This window comes from Amblyomma maculatum, chromosome 1, assembly GCF_055883805.1.
Source record: "Amblyomma maculatum isolate TAMU_Amacu chromosome 1, ASM5588380v1, whole genome shotgun sequence".
Classification (NCBI taxonomy): Eukaryota; Metazoa; Arthropoda; class Arachnida; order Ixodida; family Ixodidae; genus Amblyomma; species Amblyomma maculatum.
The window spans coordinates 470,636,068-470,653,244 of NC_139344.1; the positions used below are offsets into that span (position 1 = coordinate 470,636,068).

Here is a 17,177-nt window from a genome sequence, read left to right on the forward strand (position 1 = left end):
ATAGAGCCCGCCGATGCGGTCATATGTTCACACTAGCAGTGCATGACCTGTAGATAACTCATTAGAGTTCACCTCTATGCCCTTTCTGCGCCCCCCATGCAACACCTCATTCATCGTTTACGCGTGTGTGGCGTCCAACATTGCGTAATCTGAGCCGTTCCTTCTGCTGCTGTAGCCTTTTCCGCTACGACTGCCACTTTGTGTCTGCCCACTGTAGTATCCACAAAGCGCCTATTTCAGGCCATTTTACGAAGGTCCTTGCTGTTTAGTGCAGCACCATGGCAAGTTTTTCTGATTTAATTCCGGAATATGTGTGTGTGTCTGGTACATGAAATGTTGAATGCCATCTTTTTTTTTTTTTTTTTTTTTTTTTTAGGTGTCATTTCATGGATTCCCAACTGATCCAGCATTGTACAAGAAATGGATCATTGCAATCCGCAGAGATGAAGGCGCCAACTTTACTGTTGGCAAATCAACAAAAGTTTGCTCAAAGCACTTTCGTGAAACTGACTATGTGCCTGGTGTGGCAAGTGGCTACAGGCTTCTTCGGGACACTGCTGTGCCATCAGTGTTCAGCTTCGTTAAAGATAAAAAGATCCGGAAGCCACCAAAACAGCGTGCGCCACCAGCAACAAACACAACTCTGAAGCAAGCACGTCACACAGTGCAGGCATCAGGGTCGACTGAGAGTACCGGCAGTAGCAGCATTGCTATACCTGTGGATGCATCCATGTGCAGTGATGAACAGGACACCGAAAGCTCATGCGAGCGGCCACAGAAGACTGATTGTTCGACACGAGATTTGGAGCCGGTCATTTCCGTTGCAGAAGAACAGGAAAAAGAAATAAGGAGACTTCAAGATAGGTGCACACAGCTGGAAGAACAGCTGACAGCAGCCAGGGAGGCTGCTCGCCAGCTGCAAGCTGAGAAAGAAGACCTAGCTAATGAGCTTGCTGAAGAAAGACGTAAGGCAGCCGCCTTCTGCATCGAGTCATTTAAGGACTGTGATCAAGATGTCACGTTTTACACTGGTCTGCCCGATTACAGCCGCTTCATTGGCCTTCTGCTTTTCTTGAAACCGGAAGAGAATGGCTGTGATGCTTTCTGCACCGACACTGTGGGTGATGCCAAATCCAGTAAGGGTCGCAAACGAAAACTGACGGGGAAAAATGAGCTGTTTTTAGTTCTTGTGCGGCTTCGCCTTGGCCTGTTTGAAACTGATCTGGCACACAGATTTAATGTTTCGCAGTCCACTGTCTCAAGAATATGTACCACCTGGTTGAACCTGATGTATGACAGATTATGTATGATACCCCTGTGGGCACCACGAGCTGTAGTGAATGCAACCATGCCACCAGAGTTTTCTGAAAAGTATGCATCAACAAGAGTGATACTAGATGCAACTGAGATCCAGTGTGAAGTCCCGTCATCTTTGTCACTACAGTCTAGCACATATTCAGTTTATAAGTCCTGCAACACGTTTAAAGGACTAATAGGTGTGCAACCTAATGGACTGCTCTCCTTTGTGTCTGAGCTATTCACTGGGTCAATCTCAGACAGAGAATGTGTGATCAAGAGTGGTTTTCTTGATTTAGAGTTTGATGAGGGTGATTCTGTCATGGCAGATAAAGGCTTCCGTGTTGAAGACCTCTTGTGCAAAAAAAATGTTCACTTGAACATTCCTCCATTTCTGATAAATAGGAAGTTTACGAACAGTGAAATGAAAGAAACTCGAGAAATTGCCTCGCTCAGAATTCACGTTGAGCGCAGAATACAAAGGATCAAGTCATACCACATATTTGACAGACCAGTACCCGTCAGCTTGGCACCACTTATCAATCAGATATGGACTGTGACAGCCATCCTCTCAAATTTCCAGTCACCCCTAATACAACCTCGAGGAAGCATAACTACTTCTGATGAAGCAAATGTCTGAATAAGTACAAACGTTCGTGACTAAAGATTTAAATCCCATTAGAGCAAAATAGCCACGACTGAAGCCTCGGAGTTAGCAAATCTAACTGCCCTTAGCAAGTGCTCATAAAGTAAGATATATAGGTTTGGTTGTTGGGGTTTAATGTCCCAAAGCCACTCAGGCTATGAGAGACACCATAGTGTAGGGCTCAGGAAATTTCAGTCACCTTAGGTTCTTTGACGTTGTCACAAGCTGCCTCACCTATTATACAGCGGAAGATGCGGGAGCTTATGGCTGGAATATAGAGCGAAATTCACGGGACTCCGTCGCTCCTCTGGACAAGATTCGACAAGCCGATGGGGCAGCGACCGCCTGTCCTTGACGCGGCTGCTGCATAGTCGGCCGAGGGTATAAAATAACCGACAGAAGCACGCCCTCACCAGTGCGTTTGGGAAGATTCAAACTTCCGGCCACTCCGCGGTGCTCCGAAAGCGTATTGTGTTCTTCGGGCCCGCGATCGACGCATCGTCCTCTGCACCTGTACGGCCGCCGCTACCGAGCAACACAGCCTTCGACGCCTCAGCAAACAAGAAGACGTGAGAATTTCATTCGCCACGGACTGTTGTTCAATCGAACATTATTTTCGCTTTGTTAACTTTTGACCTGACTTAGTAGTATTTTTCGCTGTGTTCTTATGTAACTTTTGCTCATACTTATAATATCTGAAATACCTGCTTTATTATCTTTATAGTCTTCATATTTTTATCACAGTGTTTTGTTCATTGTCGGGTTAATTTTATTTTTTTTTTCTCTTATCATTTATTTCTTCGTCTTTATCAATATCTTGTCGTGGCGTTGTATTCTCTTTCATTGTACTCTATTATTATCAGTGTAATTTTGGTCTGCTATTTATAAACCTTCAATTGTTTGTAAAAGAAAGTGACCTATTTGTACTTATTCCTCAATCACACACCGACACACGTGCTTCACGGGTTGACCGGCCTAACTTTTAAATGTGTTCACAACCCTCATAGAGGAACGACGGGAAATTGTAAAGGGAATCCCGCGCCTCTTTGGACCGTAAAGGCGGGGGTTTGTGACAGACGTGCACAACATCTCACAGAACACGGGCCTCTATCATTTTGCCTTCATCGAAATAGGTTAAATCCCTGCCGCAGATTCGCATCTTTCAGGTCAGCAGCCAAGTGCCATAACCAGAGCCACTATGGCGGCAAATAGGACATATAGCTTTAGCAATCCATTTTATTATTAAAAAACCAAGGATTTGTTTCAATATTACAAACCATCTTTGCAGTGTCAAGTATAGCATATATATTAAAACTTGATTCAGTCTGAGTGTAGTGCGTATAGAACAGCTCATTTATTGCCATTTTATCACTGGATTGGCTTTGCTTAGCATGATAAAAGACAAAGGTAGCGTGACTGACATATTGTTTTCATGTACAGATGTATACACATAAAAGGAATGTAGCTGTGAACACATTTGAAACAAGTCACCAATTTGTATTGGGCTGCGAGCACTTTTGACGCACATTTAGGTGCCACATATGACTGCATATTACCTACTTTAGGTTCAATAAAGGCATGGAACATGCTGTACTGATGCACTCGAATAAGACAGTGCAAATGAAATGGGTAGTATCGCTGCAACTCATTTTAAGTGTGATGATATATAGCCAGAAAGCCTCTTTTTAATTTTATTGATTGAATTTTCTTTTCATGTGCAGTACAAATGCGAGCCAGGCTACTTATGCTATTGATAAGTTAAGCCGAATTTTACTCATTTATTGCAAGCTACTTCCGTTATATAGTTTGTGGTGCAATATTGACAGTAAAGTAACATTTTTAATCACTCTGTCAATTTCTTTCTTTCCCTTGAAGCTTACTGGGACAGTAATTTGGTTACTTGAATGCATCTCATTCGTGCATAATAAAAGAGGAAAGAATGCTAGCAGCAGTACATTATATAATATGCACGATATGAAGTGTCTGTCGAGTATTCATGATGAAAAAGCTGAAATGAAGCCGCAATAGACTTCCATATTAATGTCAACATTCATGTTCCTTGATGCATTGTACCATTATTAGTTTTATATTGACAATAAAAATATTTTTCTCCTTCAGCCTGAGGCTGCTGTCTCCACCAAATGCTCAACAGTAGTGATAACATCTTATATATTCAGCAGCAGTGTCAACAGAACTCTGCTCAGTAGTTAAATTGGCTCTTATTTACATACCACATATATATTTGATACAGAGCCCACATGCATCACTGATTTCAAGCACATTTCTGTTTTAGGCTTTTGCTTGGCATGAACAAAACACTAGTGACATTGATGCCGTGTCCTGATATACGGTAACATGTGCGAAAAAAAGAAGGCGTCAAGTTTTGAACGCATTTGAAGCCATTCTTCCTTGTCAAACCATATGCGTTCCACTGCAATCCAGTTCTCTGAGCACACAACGAAGTCTGCCCACAAGCAACCAGCAACAGCCATTTGACCCAGCACCTGTGTGTAGTAATCATGCTCTCTCTTGAGGTTTGGCTGGCCATTTTCCCCAAAAGTGAGGCAAGATGACTTTATCATGGCTTCTTCTGGTTGACTGTCCTTTAGTGAATATGGGCACTTAATTTCCAATAGCCCGAATGTATCCTCTTCTGGGTCGAAAACAAACCTGTCGGGGCTTGCACCAAGCCATGGAAACTCTGGATTTACTGCTAAGCCACTGTGTAAAAGTGACACAGAATGTCCATAGCTCTGCATTACGGCACTGTACCGGTCAGCAGCCAGACTTTCATTTCGGAGTCCGTATTGAACAGCGCGCACACGAGAGAGGTCCTTACTTTCAACTATGTTCGCGATTCCTTTATCGGTCCACTCTTCTCTCCTTTTGATGACTCTCCCAAAACGTGAGGCAGTTAATCGGGCCACACGAGCTTCTCGCCACCTCGCACTGTGTGTCTGCTGCCTTGAATTTTTTTCCAAGTCTCTCGCTTCTTCTGGTGACAGCTGTAGTTCCTGTGATTAAATGAGAAATGTCTATTGCCTCCGTCTACATTTTAAAGACTAGCATTGTATATCACATTAATTCGTTACGGTGTGCTGACGGCTAAACAAAAAGCAAGCACATCACATTAGATTTGTTTCAAATGATCTATTGTGTATCCCATATTTAGATTTGATTATCGTAGTTTACAAACATACTGTGGTCTTCATTAGATGAAATTTTATGACAATACCTTTACACTATTACAAACTTTGTAATAATGACACTACTGTTTGCAAAAAAAAAAAAAAAATTACCCACATCGATTCGAGGCCACAGTGCAGAAAGCGCAGGCATTAAAGCATTCATGTCCCTTCTGCAACTTGGAATTTCGCTTAAAGTATGCAGTGCTTACCTTCAATATATTCAGCTCTTCAGAACATAAGGTGTCAGGAAATTTACAGTCTGCCACCTCATCAAAAAGATGAAGGTCAGGGACGACAGTGACCCTTCCAGACCCTAAAAAAATGTTGTCTGACAGCCATGTCCTAAAACCCGAAGGCAGCTTTGCCTGTTGGTAGGCAAGTGGTGAACCGGGTGGTGCTGGTCCCCTTTTTGTTTCCACGAAAGGCCTTTTAGCAGCCAGAAACACCATGGCAAAGTCATGGCTGCCAAGGTCATCAAGTGTTTTGCCCAGAGCATGTAGGGCATTCAGGTTTTGCTGCACGTCCCCCTTCTGTGCAGGTGCATTAGACAGCCGTAATGGGTAAGGCACTGGTACGCCATTCTCCCGTGGGCTCCTCCAATCAATGTTCTGAACATTCATTGCCCTGATTCCCTGTCGTCTAGGGCGCCTCCACTGCTGAGGCAGCTCTGTGCAAGTAAGCTCAGCTGGAGCCTCTTTAAAACCCTGCTTCTTGAGCAAGATTATCATCCGCAGCACGGCAAGAATGTGGCTGCATGAGCTACTCGCCCCTGCAGGGCACTCGCAGGTTGCATCAGTGATGGCACCAGTTGTGTGCCGAAAGGCAAGAAGCACATGGTATGGTTTCCCAGTCTTCTTTTGACTCCGAAAACATGTCGCTCGTGCATAGACAATGTCAAACCTGCAAGGAGAATAAAATGGCAATGATCATAACCATTGTCTAAGATGAGATCTGCACAATGACATAAAAGGAAAGTTGCCATCATAAGGATGAGAAAGAAAAAGGTGAAAATAAAAGAACACTACAATACATGAACAAACAAGGGTATGAAACAAAAATTTGGGCCCACTACGATGACAACTGTTATATAAGGGTGATGCTTCCAAACTATATCCTATGATTTGTTGAAATCCAAGCCTTAAAAGAGGATAGGTATGAACTGGCTCGGGTATCCTAAGACTTAAGGATAATTTTGTATCCCTCTGGGTATGCAACTTTACAAAAAATATGTAAAGGCACTCGAGCAGTGTTGTGCAGAAAAACAAAATAAAATTCAAAAGGAGCTACCTTGTTGTTGTACACTTGTATACTTTGCATTATGTCCCAGCTTTACAATATGTTTTGTTTTTCCTTTTTATATTCATATTCATGTGTAACTGCTAAATACTTCTTTATGCCCCTTATGTAACCTTGATCACTTTTTCTCTATATTTATAATCGTGCATGACTGTTGAATGCTTCTGTGTCCCCCCCCCCCCTCCATATTATGTCCCTAATGGTCAATAAACGATGAATAAATGAATACTTTAATGAATAACAACTTCTGGGAATATAATCATTGCATGTGATGTTACACTATAGCCGAGTCATTCTTCGTTTTTTGCAGGGTCATAGCCTTTTAATCTCAATGTGAAGGCATCTTAACTGTTCCCGCCTCAGGTTTAGTTATCTTTACTTTTACCGAGTCTTTTGAGTTCCCGCTCCGAGGGGAAACATCGCTTAACATGATTCTGCGCCCAGAGGCAGCCTACTACACATGCAAATCGGAAAGCGCCATGTCCATGGGAAAACAACTACGAGATTTCACTTCACCCAAAAGCACTTCATATATAGATAGTAGCCGATATACGAATTGACGCATATGAGCAGTCAAACTATGTCGCTCCTGCGCCGCCAGTGTTTGCGCGCCTACCGCAGTGAGGGAAAGCCTTGAATACACTGCAGCAGAACAAAGTCCATCAGCGACGAACATATGTAAAAACACAGATAACTTCACCTACCTCGAATCGCAGATGTTAGTGGCCAGCGACGATGGAACAGCGTAGGCCTCGACGGCGAAGGAATACGCTTTCTTTTGCTGCCGCATCGACGGAGTTGCCGACGAGCAGAAATGCGATAAATCGTCCTCAGTGAGGTGCGGCAAATCCTCCAGATTCTTTCGCCACCTCTCGTGGCCGCTTGAGGGAAAACGCTGCCCTTGTGCCATAATTAGCAAAAATAGTGCTAATTAGCAAGATAGCGCATAATTAGAAAATAGAATTAGCAAAGATAGCGCGGTTCCATCAGCCGGTTCACGCAGGACGATTCAAAGGCAGCCGCGGTATGGTGGCTAGCCGCGGGTTCGCGGGCGATATGTCTGAAGTACTCGCCCAACACAAGATGGCGGCGTGTGCATGTTGCCAGATGACTAAGTAATTTTGCATATCCCCTATTGACGCGTACTTGACTGGCATGTCTGGAATGTCCTACGGCTAACGTGAAACGAGACATGTCCGTATATCTTTCAGTTTCGGCGATTGTTGTCTTTAGGTAACAAGTAGAGATGTGGAAGCGACCCCGCCATTTACATTTCCTTGTCTGGTAAACATTTGTGGTAAATGGTTTAAGATGTTGACGTGCGAAATGAAGACAGAACGTAAAGCAGCGCAATAAATTAATTTGTAAGTACAGCCGCCCACAGGCTTAACACGAATGACGGAAGGCGTGGCTTGGACTGCCGTCAGCGCCGCGAAGTGATAGTCATCGGGTGCGAGATAATGCTATCGGCACGTTTACTGCTGCTGACGATAGCTGGTGCGCAGATTGCTCTGCTTTTTCGCTTGTGCCTGATCAGATCACCGCGTGGACAGCGTGCTCGTCAAGGGGGCTTTTCCGCGCTTTTTGCTCGCCGATGCGTCCTCGTACTCCGGGCAACGCCCTTTGCAGTTTTCTTATCGCGGGAACTAAACATTGCGCGCTAAGTGGCCGCAGTTTTAGCCCCTTGCAAGTTTGGTTTGAATGCTGTGGACGTAACAACATTTATGTGATGAGAAGTGTGATGCCCTTCAAAATTGTTTCCACAATGGCGTCAGTAACAAGCAGCATGGCAGAACCTAGCTAGTGCATCCAGTAAGGGTTGGCAGGAAACAAATCTGCCGACTCTTTCACACTGCGCGTCGGTTTACTTTTGCAAATCAATATAATATACTTGGACCTCCTGCATTTTTTTTATTCCACTCTGGAGATCATAAATTCCATCGAGGCGTGGCAAGAGAGTTGCGCGTCAACCGAGCATGAAAACATATAAGAACGCATTAATTTCAAATAGTAATGCGATGTCGCGGTAAAGAAAAGCGCTAATCTGTGGAACACATTTGCTATCAGTGCAAAGGGTGCCATCCACAGGAGTCAAAGCTCTCCAGGCGCTTAGGCTCCATTTCCACCACTTGGGACGTGCTTCGGGTTGCCATTCAAGAGGAGTGGCAGCATGTGCAGGTGGACAGGTGGATGCGCTTTATCAATCACTGCCCGAGCGTATGGAGGCAATGAAGAGTGCTCAGGGTTGAGCCACTCGCTTCTACACTGAGTTTAATGAAGTGTTTGTTGCTTTCTTTTTTGTTTTATTCTTCCGTGCTGAGAAGTTATCTCTTTGAGAGTTATATAAAGAGAGCGCGCATGTGGGTGCGTGCGTGCGTGCGCGCGAACGTGTAATTCATACAAAAATGCTCAGAAACATGGTGTTGACAAAACTATTCCCTAAAATAAACGATGAATCTCAATTCTAAAGCGTAACAAACGTTATATGAATAAGATGACCTCGTTTTTACTATTGCACGAAGGTTCGACATGAAAGGACTTTACTTGTAAGAGCACAACAGAGCAAAAAATATATTGTTCCGTCGGCAGTATTTAAATCTATAACTTGCAAGGAGCAAAGCGTTTTTTTTATTACGGCCTCGCATTACTATTTGCAATTAATGCGTTCATATATGTTTTCATGCTTGGTTAACGCCCAACCCTTTTGATACGCCTGGACGGAATGTATGATCTCCAGAGCGGAATAAAAAAAGCAGGACGTCCAAGTATATTGTTCTGCAAAAGTAAACCAAAGCGCAATGTGAAAGAGTGGGGAAATAAGGAAGAATTGACAATATTTCATTGGGCAGATTTATTTCCTGTCAAACCTTACTGGATGCACTAGCTAGTTTTTGTCATGCTGCTTGTTTCTGTAGTCCTTGGTGTTACCTTATGTGGAAATAATTTTGAAGGGCATCACACTTTTCATAACATAAATATTGTTAAGTGAACAGCATAAATATGTTGAAAGAATTAATTGAACAACGAGAGGCAACAAGGAATATGAAGCGAACGTACATTATGTCCATAGCTTCTTTGTATAACGAAGTTAAAATGCAAACGCCACCAATGGCTGACCACCCTCCGTGGGATTTCACGACTATTACGACAAACAAGACTACTTAGCTTCGTCGTAAAGGAAAACGAGCATCTAGAGCTCTGGTTGATGTACTTCCAGGTACCTGCATTGCATATACGGACGCATTAATTATAGAAAATGGCGGTAGAACAGGAGCTACTAGCACAACACACAGTAAACTACATTATGAATATGTTTCAGAATACCCGGACCCGCTTGTGATGGAACTCTATGCAACTGAAAAGCGTGTTGCCCGGCGTGGGAGGGCGCATCGGCGAGCAAGAAGCCCGAAAACGCCCCCTTGATGAGAACGCTGTCCACGCGGTGATCGGGCACAAGCGAAAAAGCAGTCAGAGCAATCTGCGCACCAGCTATCGTCAGCCGCAGTAGACGTGCCGATAGCATTATCCCGCGCCGGATGACTATCACTTCGCGGCGCTGACGGCAGTCCAGGCCACGCGTTACACTGCTCATGTGCATAACGACTCGATCGCCGCCAGGACAAACACGGTCTGTGGGCTATGCAATTTTCATTAAAGGATTCCGTAATTTATTAGCCGAATTATCCGTAACTAGATTGCTTAATGGGCCATACTAGAGGAAAACAGACTATTATTGCGAAAGCAATACTACGCCATGTCTAATCGGTCGTCGCTATGTGCCGTGTCCGTGGTCGCCGAGCCGGCGCTGCGCCTAACAGAAGAAGAATGCTCGGTGACCCGCAGCTAATGCTTTCGCTCCATATTCGGTTCAGCAGCGCTGACCCCTTCTAATTTTCAGTTCATATTTCGAGCCATCTTTCTCCGCATCTTGAATACAAGGCTTGAATGCACAGAAGATAACAAGACAGATTACTAGTTACTATTAAGAATATTGAAGTTTAATATTGTGACGCCCGGAAATGAATAGAAGAAAAGATGAGGTCGACGAAAAAGCGGCTCGTGCTGTGACTCGCAAGTGGACACAGCTGGGTCTTCAACGTTCGTCCTGCGTCAGATAGAACCTCACTCGTAACACCTTGGTGAGCGGCGATGGATAGGCGTTCCCCAGAAACCCCGAAGACGGATTTCCAGCTTAAACCGCGCCGAAGTCTTCGTCTTGCTGGCCTGCCGCCATCTGAGCCCACGATGTCTGTTGACAGCGACGCTCCGAGGTTTGTGCCTAGCACCTCATGGCAGCATCACCGGGAGCCGCGTTCGTTGACGGGCTCATTCAGTGAAGATGTGGATGAGTGGCTCACTCACTACCAGCGGATGAGCCGTTACAGTAAGTGGGACGCTTCCGCCCAGCTGGCTAACGTGGTCTTCGCGCTTAACGACACAGCCCTAACGTGGTACGACACCCACGAGTACACTTTCATCATCAGGGACCGCTTTGTGGAAGAGATAAAAAAGTGCTTTGGAGATTCTGATGCGAAGAAGAAGCGAGCTGAACAAGCGCTCTCAAAGAGCTCAGCTTCCTGGGGAAACATGCACCAAGTATATGGAGGAAGCCTTGAAGCTGTGCAAGCTTGTCTCTGCTCGCATGACTGAAGATGACAAAGTTGGCCATCTGCTTAAAGGGTTTGCCGAATATATCTATAATATTTTTATCGGCAAATCACGCCTTGACTCAGTGGCTAACGTGATCCAGCATTGCCGCACGTTCTAGACGCTGAACATGCGTCGGATAACACCCCAGTTTGCATGTTTGGCCGGCGTGACTTCAGTGACCGCTGTTGACGCTGCTGACGCAACATCTTTTGGCGATCTGGACTCCGCGATCTGTCCGATCGCTCGCGAAGAAGTGAACCGGTCGCTAGAACTAACTTGGGGTTCCTCAGCGCTGCCTACCTCTGTCCCATTCGCCTACCCGCTATATATTAGTGGTGCGAGCGGAGTCTGTATTTGGACTCCATCTTACATTCTGTCCCATCCGCCGCGTCCGCGTCCTACAACCACCTTTAATTCATCGAAGTCCGCTGCATTAAAGGTGGGCAGCTGCGGCAGAGCAACATATCGAGGCCGCCTCCATGGCAACGGACCCGCTACTACCAGCCGACACATAACCGGTATGACAATAGTCGACGCGACGCTCTCAGTGGCGACTACTTGCCCGCGCCACCATATTCTCAACCTCCTGTGTGCCATTGCTGCGGCCAACCTAGGCACATTTCAAGATTATGTCCTCGCCACCAAGCATCACGTTACGGCTACGGCTCCATGAACTATCCTGAGCAGCAGGATTACAATCCTGGCTCGTCTCGGCGTTCGCGCTACCCTACTAATTCCGGGAACCCATGGCAAGCACCTTTACGAGATCTTTCATCGGCATCGAACAAATGCATGACACCTCCTCCAGCTTCCCGCGCGCGCCGTTCTCCATTGCCCCGGCGCCGCTCACCGCCGCTGGAAAACTAGTCGGCTCGACCAATGGGGGTGAGGTCGCTGGACGTTCGCTGCTGGAAGAGATACCCCCGCCTGTGCTGATGTTACGGAACTAAGTCCCCGCTTTTGTTGATGGTGTACCTGTGATGGCTTTAGTTGATACCGAGGCCACTATATCCGTGATGAGTGCTGCATTTAAGCGTCGCCTCAGAAGAAATGTCGCATTTAAGTGGGATAAAAGTGTTCAGTTTTGTGGTGTGAATGCGAAACATTGCTTGCTGTTGGAGTGTGCAGTGTTAAAATGTTTTTGGGTGGGGAAATGTTCCGTGCAGAAATGGCAGTGCTCGCCCGAGGAACGCACGACGCCATCCTTGAGCTCGACTTTTTGAAGGTGTGTGGCGCCAGTGTCGACTGCCAAAGCCGTGAGCTTATCGTCGGATAATGTGTTATTCCTGGTCTGATAGAAGGCTCATGTGGTGATGTGAGTGTACTTTGTGCTTCTGAAAATATCGTTGTGCCTCCACCGTCGGCTGTATGTGTATAGGTTTCCAGCCGCGACGCCACCATCGACATGTCTGAAGCGGCTTTAGAATTGGTGCACCTCACCTGCACCTAGAAAAATGCCTTGATTCATCATGCCATGGTTTCTGTCGCCAAAGGCCGCACTGCAATCTGGGCAGTGAATTGCTCTACCGAACCTGTCGTTCTTCCCACAGGTTTGAAACTTGCATCCTGCAGTAATGACCCGCCAATATATGTTGACTTGATTACCGACGCCATAGACAAAGAAGTGATTGATATCCAAGATGAATCGCGATTGCTTCGTGTCATTGACCCCTTGCTCTCAACGAAGGAGCGGCGCGCACTGCTGGCCATTCTAGGGCGACACTCCTCTTTGTTTGACTTTTCCCAACCAGGTGGCCCATCTTTAATTCCTGCTTCACGTATCCTACACAGGATCGACACTGGCACCTCGCATCCGATTCGACAAAAGCCCTATCGAGTGTCACCGTCTGAACAAAAGGTGATAAATGAACAAGTGAACGAAATGTTAATGAAAGGCGTTATCCAAGAGTCGTCGAGTCATTGGGCTGCTCCAGTGATTCTTTTCACGAAGAAGGATGGCACATGGCGTTTTTGCATTGACTACCGTCGTCTAAATGCAGTCACTAGGAAAGACGGTATAGATGACGCCATTGACTGTCTTTTTTCTGGCTCCTACTTTTCCACCGTTGACCTCAGATCTGGCTATTGGCAAATACCTGTCCACCCGGCGGACAGAGAGAAAACTGCATTTATCATACCCGATGGCCTTTACGAATTCAATGTGATGCCATTAGGCCTCTGTAATGCAACCGCCACATTTGAACGATTCATGGACACGATACTCCGCGGTTTAAAATGGGAGGTGTGTATGTGTTACTTGGACGATGTCGTGGTTTTCAGGAAGGCGTTCAACGAGCACAATGAACGTTTAGCTCTTGTGCTGGACTATGTGCAAAGCTGGCCTCGTGCTGAACTCAAAGAAGTGCCATTTTGGAGCACGCCAAGCGCTACTTCTCGGACCTCTCTTCGATAAAGACGGCGTCAGACCTGATCCCGCACTTTGATCTGGTCGCACCCCAAACCTGTTTATGCAATGCCATCGACACGCGAATTTTTTTTTATACCGGTGGAGCATTGCGCGGCACCGGGTTGAGCCCCGGTCCTCTTACATGCGAGGCGGGTGTTCTACCCCTACGCCACCGCTGCGCTCCGCTCGGAATATAAGCAGCCCTTATACATAGCATTCAATGATTACGAAAAAACATTTGACTGAGTAGAAACCGCGGCAGTGATGCAGACATTGCGAAATCAGGGGGTAGACGAGCCGTACGTGAAAGTGCTGGACCATATATATAGTGTCTGCACAGCAACCATAATTCTGAATAAAGAAAGTAACAAAATTCCCATAAACAAAGGTGTTAGGCAATGAGACACAATCTCCCCAGTACTATTCACAGCTTGTTTAGAGGAAGTATTCAGAGACTTGGAATGGGAGCAGTTAGGGATAAGGGTAGATGGAGAATACCTCAGTAATCTGCATTTGCTGATGACATTGCTTTGCTAAGTAACTCGGAGGATGAACTGCAAATAATGGTTTAAGACCTAGTCAGGAAAAGTAGAAAGGTAGGCTTGAAAACCAATATGCAGAAGATTAAGATAATGTTCAACAGCCTCGGGAAGGAACAGCAGTTTACGTTAGGTAGCGAAGCGAAGTAGTAAGTGAATATGTCTACTTAGGACAGGTAGTAACCGCACATCCGGATCATGAAAAGGAAAAAAACAAGAAGAATAAGATTGGGATGGAGCGCATTTGGCAAGCACTAGCAGATTATGACTAGCAGCTTACCGGTATCGCTCAAGAGGAAAGTATACAACAGTGGCATCTTACCTGTAATCACCTATGGAGCTGAAACGTGGAGGCTAACCAAGAGGGTTCTACTTAAGTTGAGGACAACCCAGAGGGCTATGGAACGAAAAATGGTAGGGGTAACATTAAGATAGGAAGCGTGCAGAGTGGGTAAGAGAAACAACTCAAGTTACTGGCATTCCAGTGGAAATCAAGAAGAATAAATGGGCATGGGCAGGACATGTAGTGAGAAGAGAGGATAACCGATGCTCGCTTAGGGTAACAAACTGGACTCCAAGGGAAGTAAAGGGTATCAGAGGGCGGCAGAAAGTTAGGTGGGCGGATGAGGTTAAGAAGTTCGCAGGGGTCAAGTTGATGCAGCTAGCACAGAACCGGGTTAATTGGAGAAATATGGGAGAGGTCTTCGCCCTGCAGTGGGTATAGTCAGGCTGACGATGGTGATGATCATAAGCGTTATTTTCCTTCATGGTAGGGGTACTCAAACGTCTTTTGTTGTTGCTAATTACTATGACTGCTAATTACTATGACTGATAGCAGTGCACAGTGTGTTTTGTGCAATGCGGTTTTTGAAGATGAAGAATGTAGCAGTATTTTCGCAGAATGTAGTTTGTCTTATCATTTCGGGCAGCAGTGTTCTAGCATTGCAGAGAAGACAGACACGTCAATGGGTTGTGCGAAATGTGATAAATGGCGTTGTGGTGAATGTCGCGAAGACTCTAGAGCTACTGTCGCACGACAACGTTTCAGGCAACTTGTGCGTGATAGGGGACATTAATATCAATTTGATGAAGGGTGATCGCTATGGCACTGAAAGTTACTTAACCGTGCTCGCAGAATTTGGCATTGAACCATAGTTCGCCGATCCTATAGAGAAGAATTTCTTAACAATCGCATCACAACTACTTGAATTGACCACGCTAACGTCCGTGCGTCGGACATTTCTTCAGTGTCCGGAGCTGTAATCAGACAGAAACTGGCAGATCACTATTACATTGCGTGTCGCCTTATGAAAACAGACTCTATGCTGCACGCTGACTCTACCAGGTGTGTTGTGACCATTTTAGACCAAAAAATGTTCGATAATCATGTTACTGAATATGATTGGGATCATAACACTAGCGACAGTGCGTACGATAGCTTGGTCAAGGTTTTAGGCGAAATAAGGAAAGTGTGCCAGAAAACTTTGGCTGTGAAGAAACGTAAAATTGACTGTCGGTGGCTGACTGCTGAAATCCTAGCAGTTATCAAAGAAAAAGAAGCTATCTGGTCTCGATGCCGCAAAGCGCAAAAAATGACTAACTTGGAGTCGAATATCGTTGCATCAGAAACAAGGTAACTGTACTTATTCGCTTATCAAAGAGGATGTTCTTTGCACAATAGTTTCCCAGCACTCGTCGTGACGCCAGGAACACTTGATCTTCGATAAACCAGTTACGCTCTAACATAAATTATGCTCCACGGACTCCATCAAGGAGTCAGTGGAGCATAATTTTAGTTTAGTGTCGCATATTTTGTCGACTGAATTCAATAACGTTTTTGCCGCAAAGCAACGGGTCGCAGCCCGAACTTTGAGCTCGACGAAAATTACAAAATGTGTATCGCCATCAGCTTTCCTTTCTCTTATGACAGAATGCAATTTTTTCAGCATTTTGTCTAGTCTGAAACATAATAAATTTGCCAAACTTGACAATATTTTCATTAGTGATCTCATAAGAAACATTACAGCTTTTAAACATAAATAAAATTAAATAATTGGTTCACAGGAAGGGAAAGGCGCAGTATCTCTGCTGTTTATTTTAAATGGGATAATGAAAAGTGGTACATGGCCAGAATCACTGAGGAGTGCTCGCGTTGTTCCTCTATACAAAAGTGGGAAGAAGAATGATATTGCCAACTACCGCCCTTTATCTGTTTTTTCCTGCGTATCCCAGATGTTAGAAAAACGCGTAATTCCTGTGGTGAATGCATCTGTTACTAAACATGATCTACTGAGTGTGAATCAGTACGGATTTGTGAGTGGGCCAGGAACACAGGTGCTATTGGAAAATCTCTCCGATTTACTGCACCAGAGCCTGCAGAACAATGAGATTGCGTTTGGGCTTTTTTTTTGGACGTAAAAAAACGCTTTCAGAACAGTAAATCATCAAAGTTTAGGCTCTAAACTGTACTCATATGAAATTAGCGGTCCTTTTTTGTCCTAAATTTAAAACTACCTTCACAATCGCTCACAAGTAGTCATGTTTGGGCCCATCTGCAGTGACGCTGTAAGTTTGTTGTGCGGTGCCCCGCAAGAGTCTATTTTGTTTCCTTTGTTGTTTAACTTATATGTGAATGACATATGCGACCACGTGAAAGCATCCACCATATTCCTTTACCCCGAAGACACTTTACTAGTATCAAGCAACCCTGAGTTTTCATGTGCCCTGGCTAACCTTCAGGAGGACGATATTAAAGTTAGTTATTGGTCGGCCTCAACCTAATATACAATTAAATAGCACCAAACCGAGACATGTCTGTTTTCATAACCCGCACAAAGATGTACAAAGTGTAGGTTCCATATATATACACCCCTAATATTGCTCTTTGTGTTCCTGTCAACCTATAGCTAGCGTGCCGTCGGTTAAGTATCTTGGTGTGCATAGAGACAGCGATCTGACATGGAATACTCACTTGACGCACATTTGTAATAAACTCAGAAGTTAGATGTTTATTTTGAAAACTATGAGGACATTTTCTATCAGAAAACTAACCGCCCAGGCCCTGGGGTATAGTGTTTTATGATACGGTATGTGTATTTTTTTAACTGCTCTTTCACATGGAAATGTCGAGTTAATAGAATTTTGAAAAACATCGC

At 45.0% G+C, this 17,177-nt stretch overlaps 2 protein-coding genes across 2 annotated transcripts; one reads left to right on the forward strand and one right to left on the reverse strand.

Annotated features, from left to right (window-relative positions):
* Positions 1-596: 596 nt before the first annotated feature.
* LOC146209945 (uncharacterized) lies at positions 597-2,262 on the forward strand. The gene has a single exon (XM_084605431.1). It carries the CDS (start codon positions 731-733, stop codon positions 1,934-1,936), a length of 1,206 nt encoding a protein of 401 aa, XP_084461557.1. The 5' UTR covers positions 597-730; the 3' UTR covers positions 1,937-2,262.
* Positions 2,263-2,989: 727 nt separating this feature from the next.
* On the reverse strand, positions 2,990-7,336 carry LOC146209946 (uncharacterized). Its single transcript, XM_084587473.1, has 3 exons — positions 7,131-7,336; positions 5,340-6,030; positions 2,990-4,956 (listed from the first exon to the last, which is right to left on the reverse strand). Exons 1-3 carry the CDS (start codon positions 7,334-7,336, stop codon positions 4,261-4,263), a joined length of 1,593 nt encoding a protein of 530 aa, XP_084443599.1. The 3' UTR covers positions 2,990-4,260.
* Between the last annotated feature and the right edge of the window lie 9,841 nt (positions 7,337-17,177).

What these genes read in the sequence shown, in the direction of transcription:
- LOC146209945 (XM_084605431.1), top strand. Translation starts at nt 731, where the DNA reads ATGTGCAGTGATGAACAGGACACCGAAAGCTCATGCGAGCGGCCACAG.
- LOC146209946 (XM_084587473.1), bottom strand. Translation starts at nt 7,336, where the DNA reads ATGGCACAAGGGCAGCGTTTTCCCTCAAGCGGCCACGAGAGGTGGCGA. An exon ending in ACTAACATCTGCGATTCGAG is followed by an intron (nt 6,031 to 7,130) that starts GTAGGTGAAGTT and finishes TTCTCCTTGCAG; the next exon opens with GTTTGACATTGTCTATGCAC. An exon ending in AAGAGCTGAATATATTGAAG is followed by an intron (nt 4,957 to 5,339) that starts GTAAGCACTGCA and finishes ATTTAATCACAG; the next exon opens with GAACTACAGCTGTCACCAGA.